At 39.2% G+C, this 17,269-nt stretch overlaps 1 protein-coding gene across 1 annotated transcript in view; it reads right to left on the bottom strand.

Moving 5' to 3' along the window:
- Positions 1 to 17,269, bottom strand: part of ANO2 (anoctamin 2, calcium activated chloride channel) — a 188,908-nt gene that overhangs the window by 46,344 nt on the left and 125,295 nt on the right. Inside the window, exon 15 of the mRNA XM_010575440.1 lies at positions 1,844 to 1,906. Coding sequence (XP_010573742.1) covers positions 1,844 to 1,906 — 63 coding nt within the window. The remainder of the gene's footprint in view (positions 1 to 1,843; positions 1,907 to 17,269) is intronic.

Below are 17,269 nucleotides of genomic sequence, written 5' to 3'. Positions count from 1 at the left end.
TCTGTGTCTGTGTCCTGTACATGTGCACACACACACATAAATTCAAGATTTCATCACCTATTATGTATGTAGTGCTTATGGCTAAAAAAATTAGTCTATGTGAATAATAATAACAGAGGTAGATGAGCCCAACTTAGATTCCTCAGTGCAATTCTATTGCACAGACTGACAACAAACTTTAGTCTGGTGTTTCCGATCCCTGTTTAACTAATCTAGCAGAAAACAAAGAAACATCACATACAGTAAAAAGCAGATTGTAACCTCCACGTAGGAAAGCAGAGCTGGCTCTCCCTCATCAAGGGCCGACTTGAATTTCATGCGTGGTTTGTAAGTTGTCTCCTGTAGGTGCTTACATCTTACTAATGCTCAATATAGTCTAAAAAAATCATTGTGGCCACTTCTCTAAAGGGTGAAAGCCAGCACAGTTCCACTAGTCACTAACAGAAGCTGAAGAATCGGAGCTCTACATTTTAACTTTATAAATCTCTCTCAGATGTTACAGTAAGCAGGGAGTGTAATACATAGGCTATGACTCAGGAAAGCACTTTAAGCTCATGCTTAGGGGAGATTTAAACATGTGGTTAAAGTCAAGAGCACATGTAAGCACCTTGTCTGCACAAGAATGACTTGTAAAAGCTAAATCGGGGCTATATGCTTAGTCATTCTCAGTATACTCTGCTTTAAGCAAAGTCCCAACTGATGCCAGTCAGAGGTTCTGTCTAAAAAGCAAATGTTTGGTATGGCCTCAGGATGGTAAAGTCACTCAAAATGTTGTAAGTACATATAGAGAGATATATATATATGCATGACACACCTAATATGAACAGAAAATATACTTAACATACAATACATATATCTTCATAAATATATACACATATATTTATAAAAATGAAGACATTAATTTGAATTCAACGTGAATATAAAATGGGTTTGATTGTCAGAAAAAAAATTTAAATCTTCACAGGACATCTATTGCAGTATATGCAAATTCCAGTAAATTAGAAATACACTTAGGTATTTTAAAATAATTTAGTCCCTAAGTAATTTTCCCATGTCAGATGCTCCTGTGGTGTAAACCGGCATATTTCATCGCCATTTTATGCTGGCTCTAGATGCGAATACATGCTTTCATTCAGTAATTTCTGTAACCAGAGGGGTAATGGGATCCTTGACAACATAATTTAAGGTTTGTTAGTGAGGCTTTCCTATTGCTGTTTACAAAGTCTAGCAGTGTGATGATGTGTTTATGGTCTGTTGGAAATTTTGCTAGGACAGTGGTGTCCACACTTCACAGATGGCTGACCTGCACACCTTATTCTTGTTCTCAAGTGAGGATTGTATACCACGTTCTTCCTCGACTACAGTATAGTCCATCCCTGAACGCGTGTTGGAGAAATACTTCTCAGCAACAGATTTATTTTACCTGTATGACACCTGTTCAGTAGGCTCGACACTTCTAAATGTCATTCTGACAGAGCATCCCCAATACTGTGCTCACAAGCAAATATGCAGCGGGCTTCCCTCCATCAGATAATGAAGGACAGAGCAGAAACCCTGTGGGAGAGACAGCATCTAGTAATGAGCTGCTGCCGTTGCAGCAAGTCATCCAGCCAACAGCCCTCTCATAAGCAGCCTTTGGAAAAAGAGAATAAGGCTGGAGGTAGGCATTGAGCTCTATGAATCTTCCTAGTAGGACATGAATTTCTCACAAACTGTAGGTTACAACCCTAGCTTTCTTCAGATTTTTAGCATCTTTGAGAACACCAATTGAGGATTCCACTCAAGATGCTCATTGCAAAGTTTCTCACACCTAATACATGCGTAGAACTGCAGATTATATTACCATAAATAAAATCAATCCAAAGTTTGCTGCATATCCAGGCATACGGTCACTCCATGTCAGCTTCTCCTTTTCATTCTGCGACAAAACACAAAGATAAAACAACAGACATTACAGAACTGTACAATAGCAAATATTAGAGTTCGTAAGGTCTGTTATTGAAAAACATTCTCAATTCCCCTACTCCTGTTGTAATTTTGAAGGTGATTAGAAGATTTAGAACACTGATATTTTAAGGCAGACTTTAATTTGAGAGACAAGAGGGTAAGAGGGTAAATAAGACATAGAGAAAATGTCTGCAAAAATCAGAAAATATCATATGTAACTATGATTTTAATATTTGAAAAAATGTTTTCAGCTCTTACTAAATTTCATAATATTAGGAGAAAGCCCTGAGATTCATCTTAATTTACATTTAGGCAAAGTAAGATTCAACAATTTATTTTTAATTTCTTCTTGTAAAACTTCAGAAGGATAGTGCTTGAGACAGAAATCGCGAAAGAATGCTTACTACCATTGAACCCAGATTTTTTGTCTGATGGTTACCTTAGCCAAATGTGGCCCCTAAGATAATTCTTGCAAAGACACCCCAATCCTTCTGCTGGTACTTGGTCCACAGTAGAAAGAAACTATGAAGGCAAGTCCCCTCTGTGATCTCTGCTGCCAACCTTGTTTTCTTCATGTGCAAACAGCGTCTCTCTCCTCATTGCGTAATTTAAAGCAACTGTGATCAGTGAAATCCAGTATGCTTTTACTCTCCCCACAAAAACTCAACTCCATCTCTAGCAAAGTGTATATCTAAAGAAGATATTTGAAAAAGGATTTATGTAGGAAATATGATTCCCTCCTCTCAAAATAGGTTTCCTAAAATAATAATAAGGTCATTACTTTTTGTTTAAGTTAAACTGAAACTATATAATCAAATTAACTAAGGACACAGAGCCAGCTGCTGTTTGCATTTCTGTGAATCACCATTGCTATCCCATGGACTAGCACTTCACTTACATTGGAGTTAACCCAGAGTTATTCTGAATTTAAATGAATTTAAATCAGATTAGAATTCAGGTCAAAGGTTTCAAATAAACCATTTCTAAGGCACAATTGCCCTCAGATAAAAATAAAAATCTGGGAGTATCATGCCTTTTTAAAAGGCTTTCCCAAAGTAGCACTAGTATATACTAGTAGTACAGTATATACTCCAAGTGCAGAAATGCAGCCGTGAATTATCTCACGGAGTTTACTGGGATGTGGAATTAGACCTAAGACATGATCCTGTCTGCACAAACACTGCCATTGTGGTAGTGCCTCAGACACTGTGGGAAGGAGTATTACTCAGCATCCCCTCTTCTCAGCTCAGCTGTTCAAACAGACAAGTTAAGCACGTCCCCTTTGGGAGAATGCTGGCAGGACTGGGTCATAGCAAACCCAAGCAGAAGCACAAATAATTTGGCCCAATGTATGCAGTACATAAATACTCCATACAGTACATAAATGGAGTCCATCATTTAGCTAGAAGGCTACTTTAAAAAGCATTTTTGTGAAAGCACAGATGCATTTCATTTCATTTTGGCTTTTACCACTCAGCAATTATACAGGACATAAAGAAGGTCTAAGTGATTATACTCCAAGAAGGCCTGAAGGACACCATGTCTAACAGTTTCACTAAGGGAAAAACACTAAAGAATCAAAACAGCAGAATGAGTTAATGCTAGCCAAAGCAGTTAAAGGAAAGAAGAAAATCTTTTATAACCATACTGTGGTGGAAAGAGAAAATTGTAATTTCTACAAAAGGGCTGGGAAGAGACAAAAATTACAAAGAAAATTACTTAAAAAATGTCTCTAGCAGTAAGAATTTTGGAAAATAAGAAATCATAATGTCAAGATCAAACTTTCACATATCATGAATCATGCTCGCCAAATCCTGAGTGGCAAAGTGATTAGGGTTTTTCATGTTTGGGGATTTTTTTGTTCAATATTTCTGGTGATGTAAGACATTTACTGTATTTTGAAACATCAGCCAGGATTCTGACATGATTTACTGGCTTTCCAAGTCAAAAAAAAAATCACATGCTGGAAGACTCCCGATAACACCTCAGCAACTTACAAAACTGAGAAATCAGGGAATACCTTAAGAAACAGTTGTCCCTTATGAAAAAGAAATAGCTATTTTCCCTGCCCCCCCCTTATTTATTTTTTTTTTAGTAAAACAGAACTGGAGAGTTACAGGAAAGAAGAAGAAAAAAATAGGAAAATTGAGCAATGATTGACATGTACTTTTAGAGATGAATATCAGAAACTAAGGTGTGCCTAAGCCTACATTTTTAAGCATTAAGAGACATTAGGATTAATCCATTCAAGGGTCCCAACTTCAGGAGAATTTAAGGACTGCAGTTATTAGAGTGTTTTCCCTCTTTCATCTCAGCATGTGTGTTAAGAACATAGAGGTATCTAACATCACCAGTCATTTTGGATGCCCTAGGTTTGTCACTTGAATTCTTGTTTTATGGAAATTATTGCTTTTCAAAAGCACTTTGTGCCTGATGAGTTCAGTAAGATAAGTTCCTGGAATAAAGATTTAGAAGCATAACTGATTCTTAAAATTCCAATTTATTACTGGGAATAACTAAATGAAATCTGGACTGCCTCCAAAAAAAAAATTACCTTGCTGAACAGGACAAAAATACTTCTTTCTCTTGTGGTGGGTGGACCTTGGCTGGCTGCTAGATGCCCAGCCAGCCGCTCTCTCACTCTCCCTCCTCAACAGGATGGGGGGGGCGGGAATTAAAATGAAAAACCTTGTGGGTTGAGGTAAAGACAGGAAGACAACTTACAGATTGCTATCATGGGCAAATGAGACTTGACCTGGGGAAAATTAATCTAATTTATCACTATTTAAAATAGATTTGGATGGTGAGAAATAAAAATGAAACGAAACACTCCTTCCACTTTACCTCCCTCCCAACTTGTTTCCAGGGCCAAGTTCAGTCCTTCATTCCTGACTCCTCTACCTCCCTCCCCAAGCAGAAGGATGGGGAATGGTGGGTTATGGGGTCAGTCCATAACAGCTCCTCTCTGCTACTCCTTCCTCCTCGCACTTTTTCCCTGCTCCAGCGTGGGCCCTTCCACGGGCTGCAGTCCTTCAGGATAAACTTGCTCCAGCGTGGGTTCTCAAGGGGCTGCAGGGGAATCTCTGCTCAGGCACCTTCAGCACCTCCTCCCCTCCTCCTGCTCTCACCTTGTGCTAGCAGGGCTGTTTCTTACATTTTTTCCCCCTCTCTCCTCGCTTCCAGGCAGCATTTTACCCTTCCATATACATGCCTTCCCAGCGCCTGGGCACTGGCACCCAGTACATCTATGGTGTTGGTGCAACGGCATAAGAAAAATCACGTTTGCTTTTGCACACTGAACAAGGCAATGCAGGTTGAACAGAGCTCAGTGGAGTGACAGACACTCTGGCAGTGGTTTCCCAGTCCCTTCTTGCAATGAATGACACAAAGGGGTGGACTTAGGAAGAGGAGAGAGGGGAGGATGTTCATGGGAAGGGACAAATGGTAAAAAGAAAGAAGAGAAGATCAGCATGCCATCTAGTCAGCTTTCTCTTCATGCACATGCTTCCTTTAACCTGAGGTGATTCTGCCATGAGTTTGCCGTTCTCTAGCGCTTAGCCAAAGGGAGATCTGAACAACACGACTGAGTTGCTATGCTGTTACGAGAAGAAAGAAAAAGCTGGATGAAAATATTACTGAGTTAGACAGCATACATGGCACAAACCAAATTCTGAAATGTAAATCAATATAGTAGGCAGCTGAAAGCTACCTTCTGTCACAGCTGTTGCTAAGAAAAGCAAACCTGTAAATTCGCGTGGTGTTTTCTATTGCACCTGATTCTACTCTCTGGCAATAGTGCCATCTAGCCGCTAAAAGTCTGTACTGTGAGGTATCAAGAACACCTTGCCTGCGATCAAAATATTACACTTGTACACTGCAGCGAGTGTGGTTCATTCTAAGTTAGTGGAATTCATTCATAGATTTCTCATAAGATATGGCACATACCCCATTCTAACCAACAACGCGCGTTACAGAACATCGCCTAGATTTTAGACAGGGGTAGGAAAGCTTTCCTGAATGTTGATGAAAACTCAGCAAAGCTGGCAGTGAATCTATCTGGAGAGGCCCGAGAGGTGTATGTATTTATTGATTAACAAGATGGAACTGATCATCTGAGGAACAATCTCAATGACAGATATGTTACACTGTGGAATATTCCCCAAGACAAAGTGTATTGCAGGGAAATATTTAAATGCAGACAGAAAACCTCATGATAGGGATTAGTATTTTTGTAATGAAGAAGACAAAGTAAAAGATATATTTAAAAATCCTTCTTTCAGTTTCTTTAAATACAATGATGTACTTGCAATAGTATTGGAGGAAAAAAACAGATGTCCTGGGTGTAGTGATGCGTTCCTGTTTTAATGTTTAATGTGGTGTTCAATGTGTTCCTTGTAGGAATACAATTCCTTCCGATCAGAAAATAAAAAAAAATAATTGAAAAGTAACAGAAAAGAAAAAAAAAATAGCACCATCTAGGTTTTGCTGGGTGGTTTAGTTCCTTATGAGTTACCTAATGTGGCAAAGATCCAACATGTGCAGCTCTGCATCCTCAGGTGGGCCTCTGAGCTGCAGAAACCTGGAAATATACTGCACTTGGACAGCACCAAGCGGCTTTGTGAAAACAGTTCTATGCTTCTCTGTGAATTAAACCACAGCCAGTTCGCTCAGATCACAAGTATTTCAGTTATTTATTTATATTTTCCCACAAGAGAACACCTCCTCGAAGCAGGTGTTTCTAGCCATCAGCCATGCCAGCTCAGCCTGCACTTGGGGAGTAAAGCAACATACCTTCTCTCTTCTGCATCCTGCTTTGTAACCCCAGTTCTGAAATTCAGGCTCTTCAGTGCAGTTGCACCTGGGCAACCCCAATGACTTCACTGGACTTGCACAGAGCTGCAATAGTTGACTGGAACTTAGTAAAAGATGCTCAGGGAAGAACAGAATCCAGGACCCCTCTCTCTGCTCCCTAGGGTCTTGCACAGCTAGTGACAGCAAAAAGCTGCAAAATTCTATTTCTGATGACAGAATCCAGAAGTTCATCTCTAAGTATGCCCGGGAAGCATCAAACACGTAAATGCCCTTTTTATAACTGCACTTTTCTTAGTAGAAACAAAAGCTTTAATTTGTGTAAAAACTGTGCTGTCCAAATGAGCATCTAGAAATAAGAAATGTGTTATCCAATACAGCTCTTCTGTATTTGCATAAGACCCAAAATATTGCATGTATATTGCAGGTTCAAGCCAAGGAATGAAATGAGCTTCTTCTGAAATAAAGGGTCGCTATAATTTTATTTTGGCCCTGAAATAAGATAAAGGCAAGGAGAAAAGGATACTTCAGAGCTCTTTGGAGGTTAAAAGAAGTTAAGAGCTAGAAAAAGCCTGCAGAGGTGCAGTTTTGGAAGACAATTGATTCCAGGGTGGAGACACAAAAAGAGGCACAATCGAGGCACATCAGCATTTCTGGGATCTTGCCATGGCCTGGTAATTACAGCTAAGAAACTGGACAAGTTCACGGGACTGTTCCAGCCTGTATCAGGAACCACTAGCCCTCACACTTCTGAGAGGAATGACAAAACTGCTGCCAGCCTGGGCATCTGCCAGCGCCTGTGTCTGTCCCAGTCTGAATCTCTCCCTTGGATTCTACCTTCACACTCCCATAGAAGCTGAAAGAGCTTTTGGTTTAAGACCCATTAAAAGAGAGAACAACATTTTCTATTCTTCTCACTTAGAGAGCAGTAAGGGCATTTTAACAGTAAAGATGGCTCTGTTTTGTGAGCAATGTTCTGTTTCAGGCTTGCACATCAAAAACAAACTGCCAAGACTCATTTGGAGCCAGCTGAAGGACTGCAAAGCCTTTAATTAAAAACTTTTTGCTGTCTTTGAAACATGCAGAATAGCACAGACACTCCGATAGCTTTCAGTGGAGCTTAATGGACACACTGTAAATCATTTGTGGAAGCAATGCACAATAAAGAGCTATGAGAAGTGTGTGCAAGGCACAGTACTAGGATCATGGAGATTAATGGAACTTAAGGCTAAGTAATGTTATTTTTAACCATCCAGTCTTGGTCTCCTTTGTAACCACAGAACTTCCTTGAGATGATTTTTGCTGTAAGGATAATAAATGAGTTTTAACTAACATTTTTGTTTTAGAGAAACCTCTAATTACAGCTTGCGCATTTCTGTGATGAACAGTCAGTCACAAGCCTTATTAGGTCATTCCAATTGCTAATTATCCTAGCTGTTGAAAATGTATGGCTTATTTCCAAGCTGAATTTGCCTATCTGCATCTTCCAGCCTTGACATTCAGCTGCAACTTTGTCAGTGAAGAGCATCTACTGGCAGATTTTGGGGTTTGGCTGTAGGTTCTTACAAACTGTGATCAGGCCACCTCTTGGCTTTTCTGCTAGCTTAGACCACTCGCTCAGAATGGGAACAATCTGTCAGGCCCACAGCTGGGTTTCTTCCCCTGTGATGTGACTGGAAACAAATCTCCCACAGGCTACAGCCCTGACACGGGCCACTCACTTGGCCTTTCACATAACGAGGCTTATGAAACCATGTGTAAGTAGCCAAGTCCCTGTTCCTCAAGATACCCACATCCACGGGACGAGACATACGGTGTGACGGTTACTGTGTTAGGCGCGGGGCATACTTCCAGTCATGGAGCACAGGAAAAGAAGACACCGGCCTCTTCTCTGTCAACAGAGGCGCTGGCAGAACAGAGGAGAGGATCCGCGAATCCAAGTACTTTCTAGTCCTTATCAGTCTTAACACTATATTCCAAACTTTCTCAAAGTACATATATCTGTATATATATACACCACTTGAGAGAGAGATATATACGTACACACTTAAGTGTGTGTGTATCACATGCATGCAGTGAATACCTTTACAAAAACTAGCTCTGATTATTAAATTAGAAGCGAGATATGAGCTACATTTCATAGATGAAATCTATTATTGAGTTCTCCAAGGCATGGTGAATGTGGCCATTAACCCAACCATGCCAGTACTGATGGAATAAGGGTAAGCTGCAACATGCCAACTAGGTATCTTACTGATTTTCCCTCTGCAGCAACAGCATGTACCTAGATTATATCAGGAGACAACTATTAGCTGTAGGGTATGTAGACAGGTAGTGTCAGAAGATCTCAAAATCACATACACATATGACAACGTTACTAAAAATTCTACCTTCGTTTCAAAGATGAAAAAGTTAATGCTCCTTGCAGTAGTTTCAGGGAAGTATTTCAAGCTGCTTCATTCACTTAGAAACAATGACAAAAGGCTGGAGGTCTGCTATCACTGTAATTTAAATTTGTAAAGCTAGACTGGGTTAATTTAATACACTGTAATTTATGCAGAAATAAAAATGGTTCCTTTCTCTGCTGTATTGAAAACTTATTTTGCCTTTGATACTCATCTTAATGCATCTAGTGCATTGTAGCATATTGCAATCATTATTGTGTAAATAGCATTAAGGTGCTTAGTCTTTATATCACTGTTTAAAATCAACTTCTTGATATTTACATATGGTTCAAGTGAAAACTGGCAGCACTTCTTTTTTTACAATGACAGTTTAACATATGGCTTTAAAAGTATGAATTATTTATGTAAACTTGAAGCCATTCAGAACATTACCAGAAAAACACTATAATTTACACAAACAATAGGGTTACATCTGTAGTCATAAATATTCATTGTTTATCAATGGCCTTTGTAGATGATTAATAAATCATAATGAGTCTGATCCTGAGAAGGCAAAGGGCCAGATGTACAAATACACTTCGACATCTGGTAGGATTTCCAAAGCAACTGACTGACAGTGGTACACAGGCCTGTCGCAGTAGTAGGGAAGACGGTAGTGGAATGCCACAAATTAAGTTCGTGGCAGGAAGGGACAGCCTGTCACCTGCTCAATTTTGGGGTTTTAGTGTAACTCCTGAACTTTCTCAAAGAAGGTAACGAAATGCCACACATGGCTTTAAAAGATGCTTATAAGGTCATGCATAAGGAAGACAGATTCTAAGCCAGACATGTGCCTACTTTAATTTTCATGATCAGATAAATTTAATACACGTTCATATTGACTAGACACAGACCTATTGGACATGTTAAAAAGGGAGAACAAGGCAAGTTTCAATGAGAGGCTTTAGAAAAAAATCAATTATCAGCAATACTCACTACCTTACATTGTCCTGGAGTTGACTGGATTTTCAACCACTTTGTACCCTGAAATCCAGAGCACCATTACTCTAATAGTCAATCTGGTTTCACACTTTCCATGTAAACTGTGAACATCTGATAGAGAAGTTAATGGAATAATAAATACAGCACATTTCAAAACAATTTATCCAGTATAATTTTTCAGCAAAAAAATGACCTTTACTAGTTCCCATAATTCAGTATTATTTTAATACTGGCAGTGATTTTAAAAGTTTCTGTCTGTAAATTATTTTAAGTATAGGACTATCTTCTCTGTGTAAGTCCTTTTAAAAGGTGTTGGTTACACAATCAGACACCCAACTACTTGCAGTATCTCTCCCTAGAATATAAAAAGGTCCAAATTATGTTAACTTTTGTAACTTCAAGTCTATTTACCTAAGATAGATAACAGTTTACCTGAAATTTATCTGTAAAATCACTCATTCAGTCACCATTATACACTTTAATATAAGCAACTTGGGCCCAGTGGAACTAAGCCAGTTGGCAATTTTGCAATTTGCAAAGCTCAAATTACAATTCTTTATGTGGGAGTCTCTTAGCAACATTTAATAGTCTTGTTACTTTTCTAAACTGCATGTATTAGTTCGCTTAATGTGAAGGGAACACAATTAAAAAATTTAACTGAGCATATGATTTGAGTTCTGGATGAGATGCATTTAGTGCTAGACTCTGAGGAAAGATGTCCTTTCTATGTTTCCTTGAAGCTTGTCTGGCCCAACTCTGGGCTAGTGTCCTAGCTTGAAGAATCTAGGCTGAAACTCTTGCTCCCGTAAAATCAATCGCAAAAGTCCCAGTGACTTCAATGAAGCAGAATCTCACCCCAAGGCTTTGGCATCGCACACTTAAAACCAGATTCTCCATTGTCTTACACCATGTGAAGTCACTTATCCCCACACGAAGTGTGAGAAAAAGGCATGCAACACATTATCGGTTTCCTTTAGTTGCAATTTCAAATTTAGCTTACACAAACTGTGACCATACCAACAGCAGAGGAAAGTGAAGTGGTGTAAATTTTAGTAACAATTTTAAGTTGGTAATGAAATGTTTGAGAAGCAAAGAAAGAATTAAAAGGGGATGTGGCTATGCTAGATTCTTTCCCTGACTCCAGAGCATTTATTGCCAACTGTAAAATGTTAACTAAATTTGTACTCTAACATTTGGATATGCTACAAAAATTGACACTTGATTGCAAAACACAATCTACAAAGGTGAACTTTTGCCAATAATATATAGATGATGTGCAGAGAAGAGTTCTGGGTAAACAGTCAACCAATGGAAGACTGGAAGGATGGGGAGGGGTACAAGAGCAAAGAAGCCTTCAGCGCTCTCCACGTCTGCTCCAAAAAGGACGCATTTCAGAGGTACAGGAGTCCTGCCCATGCACTTTCTCCCGCTGAGCCGTTCTACTTGACTATTTAAAGCCAGACAGTGAAATTTATCAGTGTACCATTTGTGCATTATCTCTTTGACCAATACCAGATATGCATCACCATACTGTGAGCACACAAAATGAACAAGGACTGGGAGGTGGGAAACAGAGACACCAGACGTGCTACACAGACAAAAGCAGTAGGAGGGGAGCAGGTACTCACAAAGCCTTGCTTCGGTATAGCGGGAGTAATTGTTACCACCTTCCTCTGCAGCTAGTGCAGAAAGAGGCACTTCCAGAGGGAAGACTCAGAGAGTCCAACCTGGCTATTCATCTGAGCCCATGTCTAGGAAGAGTATTTCTTTTGGTTGATTTTGGAGAAAGTCTATACTGAGTGGATATCCATAATGAACACCCCCGTTATCTACACACACACACACACAGAGCCTCCCCCCAAAACCCAGACAAGGGTGAAAGGGTATAGAACAGTAAGAAGGAGACGTCAATGAAGCACTGGAAGGTGAAGACAGAAATCAGAGATGAGTGGAGTTGGAGGATTAATGAGAGACATATATTATGGTACTATTAACATTATCTTTAGACTTTTGAGAACTGTGATTTCAGGGAGTTACAACCATCAGTGTTTGTATGAATTTTTGTTTTTCCAAAATGTAAATTTAATGATAAATTTAGTTTTGTAAATTATATACATTTTTAACATAAAATTGGCAGTCACTTCTCATGAAGTACAATATTTTCCAGTGCTCCTAAAGCTGGAGTTTCAAACCACCAAATCACAATGCCTAATCACTTGATTTTTTTGGTGTGATTTTGCAGGGTTTGGGGTTTGTTTGGTTTTTTTCCAACACAAGGGTGTAGAGATACTAGACCAAAGCTGACTGACACATCTTAACTGCTTTCCACTAAGCCAACAACAACTTCACACAAACTTGTTTAGATCTCCCAGATCTGAATATAAGATTAAGAGCAAAAGTTCCTAGCACTCTAATTCCAAATCCTCTCTGATTTCCAAACAGGTAAATAATAACTACCTATACACTAGGCTGAATTATGTAATATTTATTGAAGCTGTATATATGTGCTAGAACTATATAGGAAACACACAAAGATCTCCAGGGAGCTCCTTCCCACCAGCATCCCAGATGATTCATCTTTTCTTTTCTCTTTGAGAAATAGTTCTGTTGGTAGTTGGCAGTAAAAAGTAGATCTATTGAAGTTGCCTTGATATGCCCCAGTCGGATTTAATATAAAAGAAGTGGGCAAAATTGGAAACAGTGGGAATCATTGTGTCACATCTCATTCTCTTGAAAATGTTTGTCTGATTCTTTCTGTCATTAACGAAAATGGAGTAGGTACATCAACAAAATAAATTTCTGTAGTCCCATACCAGAAAAATGTTGGAAGTAGTGGCAATCTATACTTGACACTGTGATGTAGTATCTAGTCAGAGATCAGTATACTGTTTGTCCTATATTTAACATAGCAATGACTCTGAAAGTCATGTCAATTGAATTTGCAGATGATACTAAATTAGGAGAGGTTGTGAATAGTGAAGAGGACAGAGACTTAAATACTGGGCTGTTGAGAAGTCAGAAATACAACCATGAAATAGAATGAGATTCAAGCAGGACAAATTAAGGCTGATACAACTAGGAAAATAATTGGAAACAGCAATAATGCTCAGCAAAGAAAAAACTGATATTAAATAGATTCTTGGAGAGTAGTGAGTTATTGCATGAAATTGAATCTGGAGAGAATAGAACTGCTGGTAATACTTGGGTCATCCTCACAGGTAGTGAAGAGATGAATGTTTTAAAGCATGCACAATCTGCATGGGAGTAAATTTGACATACTTGAATTCTGCAGAGTGAACTAAGTGAGTGGCATGCAAAAAATCAGCCCTCTAATGCATTGGGTTAAAAAAAAACCTCTGGCATTCCCATATACCAAGGGATGAAGCTGCCTTTATAGTCGTTGTTTACACACAGGAGAGAGCAAGAATAGTATGGGTACATAAATACCATTGGGTGAGCACGGACCTGAGCTGACCCTACCTGTGTTATTTCTAGCAGCTATTTCTAGAACTAGAGAAAGGATCCCTAAGATGACTGGCTATGAGGCCACCAAGAGGACCTCTGGAAAGAGTCATGAGTCGAACAGGGCAATTTGGGGTGCTCCATTTCCCCTCAGAGACTTGCTCAAAGTTCCCGCACCTAGCAGAAGATTTTCTGAACTTCTGGTGTTGTCACAGAAAGTGGTCAAGATCCTGTTACTAAGGTTATTCATAAACTAGGTCATTTAGTTAAGCTATGGGAAGAGGGACAGAAATACTTAGGAGAAATCGACACCTTCCAATCAGAGGCAAGGCTACAAGGGAGGCCTCTTGTGCAGCATTTTATTGTCATGCACCTTCTGTGGTTTGAGACTAATGAAATATCTTTTGCATCATGGGACATCACCACCCACTGCACTGGCCTGTGGAGAAGACACAGAGCTCCTATGGTAGAGCATGGGAGAATGTAAGAGTGCCACGCAAACAACGCTTATTTACACCTCTTCTTACTCTGACACTGTCCCGACTACATTCCAAAGACCACAAAGCATTTTCAGTGATATGGAATCTTGCCTTTAAACCCTATGTTATAACCAAATTTCAACAAAAGTTAAGGAAAAAAGTTTCTTCTGGAAAACAGCTTTCAGTGTGAAGTCATCGATGTAGTATTTCCTCAAAGTTCCCAGAAATATGCAGACTGATCCTCTCATTTGCTGCAACTACTTTGCACTGAACTGCTGGAAGACTTTCAAGGTAGACTCTGTCCAAGGGAAAATTGCAGGGATTTGTTGGGAATCCTCTGTTGACACAAATCTGATATAAAGGCTTCTATTACATGTCCCATTCCTCTGACTAGCATATGATATGTGGCTGAAATGAAGGTGACGGATATGGCCTAGGCCACCTACATTGCTGGTTTGTCTTTGGATGAAGTTTCAGCCAAGTGGCCTGTGATGTGGGCAACCAGACCTCTGACAGGCATCTGCTGAAATGTCGGAGCTTCATATTATCATTAAATACAGACACACAAACCAGTCATGTTCCCCAATGAGATAAAATAAAGTCTCCCCAAATTGCCTCACTGTGTAGTACAGTCAGTCTCTGAACTTCCCATTCAACCATGAGTTAACGGGAGGAAAGGCAGTACAGGGGCAGAGAGAACTTGTGTAGAGACCTCGCTCATGTTTCATTCTACGTGCCTGACCTCTTTCAAAAGGCAAAGGGCATGTTTGTTTTTCACCCTTGATAGAACATGCATTGTTCACTGGTACACCTGCAGAGACAAGGGAAGGAGGGAAAGAGATCTTTGGAATCTAGAAATACTTAGGAATTCTCCATTATTTGCACTTTTGAAATCAAGACCATATGCTTTTCTATGATTTTCTATTTGTTTTAGTTCGATCAGTTGTTATGGATTTGTTGCAGGATTCATTTAGTGAAATTCTATGATGGGTATTAGAGGAAATCAGATTATATCAAAATTAAAGCAAAAAAGATTTTTAAAAGAAATTTATGTAAAGGAAATAGATTAACAGTCCTCATGTCTATTGCTGATAGGGGTAAAAAGTACGTAGGGGCTTAAATTACTGCCAGGAAGACTTAGATTGCACATGACAAAAAGCCTTGGAACAGTAAATCCTTCAGTCCTTCAGACAGGCATAGGTAAGGCCTGGGACAAGTTCCCTAAGGAGGCTGTGGCATCTTCATTACTGAAGATTTTTAAGAACAGATTAAAGAAACATCTGGCAAACATGACACTGGGTCCTGCTTGGGAGCACAGTGAGTGAACTAGATGTCTTCATGGATTCCCTTCTAAGCTTAATTTCTGCTTTTTTTTTTTTTTTTTTTTTTTCTGTGATGCTTATGACCTTTGTGGTCTTAAACTCATTTAAACTACTGAGAACTTTTTCTATTTCTTTTTCTTGTTCTTCAGAAAAATATCAAATGCTAATAAATCTCATGTATTTTGCTCAAATTACCAGTAAGAGAAATTAAAAATTGAAGTCATTACCAGTGGTTACTGAAAGGATGTGAGTAGAGGTACTATCACACATTAAGTGATTGTCTCATCACGTATCCACACACTATCTCATGTGAGCAAATACAACAATGGTACCACCATTTCAGGGGAATAACTTTTGTATAACTTCTTGTATAACTTGTATAACAACTTGTATAACTTATGTCCTTGACCCCAACAAAGCAAGGAGAGCTGGCCTGTAGACCTTACACGCAAGCAAATATGCCTTCCAATAAACCAAGATTCTGAATCAATGATCTAAGGCATCCTGTCACTTGATATCAGGACAAAAAAATTGGTGCTAAGTCTACAGAGTCTTGCAACCTAGACACTACTCTAACAAAATGATTGCTCAAGGGCCTCAGAGCTCCATGTCCTAAACACAACCATGACTACCCAGAGGTTCAGACCTAGTAATATCAGCCCAACAGACTACAGTCCATCCAAATCAGCAAGTCCACAAAACTTTGTTATCTGACATTGGCTGAGGGAATAAAGGAAATGTCTGATGTCTCAGACACCAGCTCCTGCTTTAGGAGTTGTGTTTGCTGAGTAAGCTTCCCTTCCTCCTTCTTCTGAGGGAGCTGAATTCTCCCTTCATCCCATAGTTTTTCACTAGTCCATGACTCCTCAGGAACTGTAGGACAGAGATGCTGCAGGAGAAGATGCTCACCTAGAGGGTTTATGAGCACAAAGCCTTCCCATCAAGCCCCACAAACTAAATACACACACACATGCAAGTCACTGAGTTTAATTAGTGGGCTGTGGTTTCAGGTTGGAAATGTATTCTTCCCAACTTTTTGAGCTTTTTCTCTGGTCCTTTTATGCAAGATAATGCAGTATCCTTGGCCCAGACACATCTGATGACTAAAGCGGAATCTACTCCTACAATTAATTCAAGTTCCCTGAAGTCCTGAGGATTATTACATATTACATGCTCTCTTGCTTTCCTTTTTTTGTGAAATTATGCTACTACCAGTTTACATAGTTCATGGGATTGGTACTGTGCAAAATTCACCAACTGCAAATAGATGGTGGTATTCTAACTGTATCACATATTGCTTATTGCTAGATGCTTATTGCATTTCTCTCGTGTTCATAGAAATGTTTAACTGAACCTATAGGATTATAACAGAACTAAGACCATATATTCATGTGAATAATAAGATGGATCATTCCTTTCAGAAATAAAATAATTTCATTTAATTTCAAATAAGAATGAACAAATTAGCAACAGATTAAGCATCTGGAACCTTTTAAATAATTTGACTAAATGTGAGGGTTATTAAGAAAAGATGTGTTTACTTCTATTGGGATTTATGTCTAATATTTATTTCACCACAGATGAGCTTCATCAGGCAGCAGGAGAAACAGCCAAAAGAAAACAGTTTGCTTGTTTTCTCAATAAATGAACTATTTGTTCTGTATTTTAAAGAAGGTGAAAACTAACACTGTGCTAATCCTGCCAGGCATGGCCTGTATGTGGTTGGTCAACTCAACACTGAAACCTGGTTTACAAAGGTCTGGAAGTGATACAACACTGACAGGTTCAAAGGATACTAGTGAGCTCAATGAACTCAAACTTCCAAGTCCAAATTTCCAACATTCCTTCAGAGGCCCAGCAAGGA

This window comes from Haliaeetus leucocephalus, unplaced genomic scaffold (genome assembly GCF_000737465.1).
Source record: "Haliaeetus leucocephalus isolate CR32 unplaced genomic scaffold, Haliaeetus_leucocephalus-4.0 Scaffold473, whole genome shotgun sequence".
NCBI lineage: Eukaryota > Metazoa > Chordata > Aves > Accipitriformes > Accipitridae > Haliaeetus > Haliaeetus leucocephalus.
The sequence above is the reverse complement of the archived record's forward strand: the minus strand, read 5'-3'. Positions and strand labels throughout refer to the sequence as shown.